This window comes from Zingiber officinale, chromosome 5A (assembly GCF_018446385.1).
Source record: "Zingiber officinale cultivar Zhangliang chromosome 5A, Zo_v1.1, whole genome shotgun sequence".
NCBI lineage: Eukaryota > Viridiplantae > Streptophyta > Magnoliopsida > Zingiberales > Zingiberaceae > Zingiber > Zingiber officinale.
In genome coordinates this window covers 30,234,134-30,238,770 of record NC_055994.1, presented here as the reverse complement: position 1 = coordinate 30,238,770, position 4,637 = coordinate 30,234,134, and the positions used below count along the sequence as shown (strand labels likewise).

General features: G+C 37.7%; 1 protein-coding gene across 1 annotated transcript; it reads left to right on the top strand.

Annotated features, from left to right (window-relative positions):
- The first annotated feature begins 1,660 nt into the window (after positions 1–1,660).
- LOC121980386 (actin-depolymerizing factor 7-like) lies at positions 1,661–3,736 on the top strand. Its single transcript, XM_042532400.1, has 3 exons — positions 1,661–1,837; positions 2,997–3,262; positions 3,347–3,736. Exons 1-3 carry the CDS (start codon positions 1,676–1,678, stop codon positions 3,495–3,497), a joined length of 579 nt encoding a protein of 192 aa, XP_042388334.1. The 5' UTR covers positions 1,661–1,675; the 3' UTR covers positions 3,498–3,736.
- The last annotated feature ends 901 nt before the right edge of the window (positions 3,737–4,637 follow it).

The window sequence follows — 4,637 nt, the reverse complement described above, 5'->3', positions numbered from 1 at the left end:
TCTGAACGTTGGGGGATAAGTTTTATCCCTCCCAGGGCGCCCGGAACCCTTCTAGGTGCCCCGACCAAGGCTATAAATATAGCCTTGGTCTAGAAGCTTTTCAAAGAACTCTAAATTGTAATTCCAAACACTTGTGCACTTCCGTTCTAGTTTAGCTTCTGTTTTCTGCACTTCAACGTTGTACGAGGCTTCTCCGCCTAAAGGAGTTTTTTAGTGAGCTTAATCTTCCTTGGATTAACAACCACATCGGTTGTAACCAAGTAAACCTTTTGTGCCTCGCTTTTTTTTTTATGCTTTTAATTTATCAGCTTACTTTATATATGCAAGTGTTAGTTTAAAGAGTTCGAGAAGGGTTTGTCTTTTTGTGTTTGCAGGATATCCAACCCCCCCTTCTAGCCGGCCGCAATGATCTTACAGAGGGTTGTTGTATATCCTCTATCATCCGACATATTTTGATATTAGATATTCTCTGCCATTTTATTATTGCGGAGATTATGAGGGGTAGTATAAAAAGGCTCTGTTGGCGATGTATGTTTTTACATGCACGCGCTCACACATGCAGGTTGAGACGCATCCACGTTATTACTCTATTATTCATTTTCTTCCACCTTTCTCACATGGGATACTGTTTTAACTTAAGTGTCGAAGTGTTTGTGCCGAGGATCCCCTCCCCAGTTCTCACTCTAACGTTGTTGTTGCTTCTCTGTGTGGTGTGCATAGGTTGATCCACGCCATCAAGGTCTTCATCTTCTCACAGTCAATAGCAAAGCGACTCCGCCAACGCTTCATCTTCTTCACTTTTCAGACATGACCACTATCCAATTGTAATAAAAATAATAAAAGATGATTACACTCACTTCATATGTCTCTTATAGTTGTCTTTAAATTATATGAAAAAAGATAAATTATGAAATTAACTTATAACCGACTGTCCGTTAGAAATTTAGCAATTCCATCCAACAAAGGCTAAGAGGGGAGACTGGGTTATATTTAGCAATCATTTTATTTCATTCTATTTTTTTTCAAAAATAATACGACTTTTTACTAAAAGGAGCACTACGTTTTCTTATTTATCCAAATGAGCTACCTAGTTTCAAAACTACAAAAAAGAACATAAAAAATAGTGTTATTCCCTTCCTATCCCTCTCGCCAACCTCTTAAATTTTCCCTTTCTCGTCATTTTCTAATGCAACCCTTCTCTCCAGGATTAAAAAGGACTTGATATTTTTCCATATCAGGTTTACATTGAGCTTAATATGATCTCATATTAAACCCATGGTGGTCATAATATTTTCCTATATCAAGTTCATACTGGGTTTGATATTTTATCATATTAGATCCACTGGAGGATATAAAATAGCATATGGAGAGAGGGAATTTAGGAGGTTAGTAAGAAGAGTAGGAAGTAACTATTTTTGATTTTTTTTTTTTTTTTTTTGATAGTTTTAAAAACTACTCTTTTTTTAAAAAAAAATAAAAAATAATAATATTTGAGGCCAGGAGCGTGGCTGCGTAGGTCTAAGCGTGAAAACTAAGCAAACATATTTGAATAACTCCGTTAGTTGACGGCGCAGTTGCTGGAGACTTGCCGTGTCGTGATTGGGCAAACCGTGCCTGAGTCGGCGCCTGTCGTGACGGCCGTTACTTCCTTTAAAGCGAAAATGAAGAAGAGAATATGAGCACTGCCATCGCCCGTCCTCGGTCCTCACGCGCTGCTTTCCTTTCCTCTGGTATCTACTCCTGCCTTTCTCCGTCTCCGACGCCCCTTGCTAAGGGCGTTAGTGGTTCTGCTGATATCTCCGCTCCGATCGCCCTCGTTGCCGACGTTATCAACATGGTAATCTCCATCCCTTTCCCGATCACTTGGATGCTAGGGTTCGTGTGGTTTACGTTTCTCCTTGTGATCGATCAATCTGCTGTACTTTCACAATTCTTCTGATTCCGGTTGTGGCTTGGTTGCTGATTTACTTGATTTCGGATCTAATTTCGCGATCAGCTAGCCTGTTTGACTTCATTTGGCTAGGGTTTGGATGTGAAGTATGCTGTTTATTTTTGTTGCGATTGGATTGTTGGGGTCGGATAGATGGTTCCCTTGGTAATTGCTTACCGATTTTGTTTCTGAATAGCATGTGTTCTTTGAGTTCTGTCCATCCTCTTCATTCTCTATAGCTGCTGCTTAAGTTAACTGAATGGTTTAAGTTTCGGATCCTTCATGCTGCTTCTGGCCGGTTATGGTTAAAGTTGTAGATCGGACAGATTATTTTATTCTGCAGGAATTGTTAACAGAATGTCCATTCACACTCACCGATTTTATCAAGGGACTATCAATTTCCTCTGCCGTTTTAGCTCATATATTTGCCGAGAGAATATAGAATCAGTAGTTGATTCATTGTTCTATTAGCTCTGATGAAGTTACATTGTTTGTGCTACTAATTCTCAGTTGCCGAATTGATAATCAATAACATTGAGCATGTGCTTTGCCAACCTGGTTAAGATATACTTGCACCTTTTTCTTTTCTTTTCGTTTCTGTTTTTTTTGGATAATCCATGTGTTCTAGCTTTGCCTAATTCTGGAGGTAGATGGCTTTCTCCGGTAAACCAGATAAATCCAGCACAACTTGTGCACTTCAAGCTGACTTCCAGAATATTCATTCCATTTGAGATTCGAACTTTGACCCTTTTATTGCTCCTCTGAGTGCTTTACCAAATGTACTACACCCATAGGGGCATATTTAACAGGGACTTATATCCTTAGTGATTCTGTTGATGAAACAAACTTTCAACCTGGATGGGAGGTAGACACTAAAACACCTATTGGTAATGGTGCCTCCCTAGTATGTAGGCGATCATCGGTTCTTTTGTCACATTTGTATTCTATGTACTGGACTTAATCAATGCCTGTAAATGGATCCTTCTCCCCACCTAGGAGTAAGATATGCTTGTTGATGAATGCATCAAGATTTGTTAAATTGTCTTCCTGCATTGTGATACGGCAGGCCAATGCAGTATCAGGAATGGCTGTGAATGATGACTGCAAGTTGAAGTTTTTGGAATTGAAGGCAAAGCGGACTTACCGTTTCATAATCTATAAGATCGATGAAAAGCAGAAGGAGGTCCTTGTGGAGAAGCTTGGCGAACCCAACTTGACCTATGATGATTTTACTGCCAGCCTTCCTGCAAATGAATGTAGATATGCAATATATGATTTTGACTTTGTCACTGAAGAGAACTGTCAGAAGAGCAAAATCTTTTTTATTGCCTGGTAAACTTTTTATTTTCTTCCTAGTTGACTTTATTTGATGTCGTTTGAGCTCTGATGTTCAACCTATTCTTCCCCACATATAAGGTCTCCTGACACCTCGAGGGTGAGAAGCAAGATGCTTTATGCAAGCTCCAAAGAGAGGTTCAAGAGAGAACTTGACGGTATCCAGGTCGAGCTACAAGCAACTGATCCGACTGAGATGGGGCTTGATGTCATAAAAGGTCGTGCTAATTGAGCATGTGGGGGCGTCCCACGACTTTTACCCTGTGAACTTGTTCTATTATTTTGTGTGATTCTGCTGGAATGTTCATACTCCAAGGGAAGATTAGTTCCCTAGATATCATGTGAGCTTGTGGTTGGCATTGCTAAAATGAAACCTTCAAAGTATCTTCCGTTTCTACCTCAGTGTTTATGTATTATTATGTACGTGGTACTCATGCCATTAGCTTCAAATCGTGTTCTTGTGTCTAAAAAGATTGTAATTACGTGACTCTAATGCCTCCTTTTTTTTGATGGACTGTGTCTCAGTTAATCTCTCGTAGCGACAAGTGGTAAAAGGGGGCAATGTGTCCATTCCTGTCGGTCTGTTTTAGGATCAATATTTGGAGAAGATAAATTATCATAATTGAGGAGGTAAGTGGATGAGATGAGTTAACAGGATACAGGGATTTAGAACTCAGGATACGGATTTAGAGGTGTAATGAATAGGGATTTAGGTAAGTGGATAAGATGAGTTATACATGATACGGATTTAGAGGTGTGACGAATATGATCCGATGATTTGAGTTGACTTGGAAAAAAAAAATTTAAGTTTAGGTAGGAAATTTTTAGATTTGGATGAGAGGGTTTTGGATTGAAAATTTGTGTCGGGATTCGGATTAAAAATTTTTGGGTGGAAGTTCAGATTGATTTGAATTTAGGATTTAATAGATTTTTTATAATTAAATTAAATTTTATTTTGAATATATATATATATATATATATATATATATATATTCAAAAAAAAATAGTTAAAAAATGTATATTAATTGTTAGTATAATAATGATAGAGTATTGAAATAAAAGTAAGAATTATAGGAAAAATAGTAAAAAAATTATTTTGAATCAGATTTTTCAATTTATTCAGGTTGGTTGGTTTAAGTTTTAGATTTAGATTAGGATTGAGATTTTTTTAAAAAAAATTGATCCAAATCTTATCTCATCCATCTGAATTGACACTCCCATCTCGAGATTCGACATCTTGATTTCAAGTGGTAAATCTCTAACTAAATCTTATCCACTTGTTATCTAAACATACCTTTGAATCTCTCCCAATGTGGCAAAAGGGTGATTTGTTTGTCCCATCGTCCTCGTCAACTCATCCTTAGATTAATAC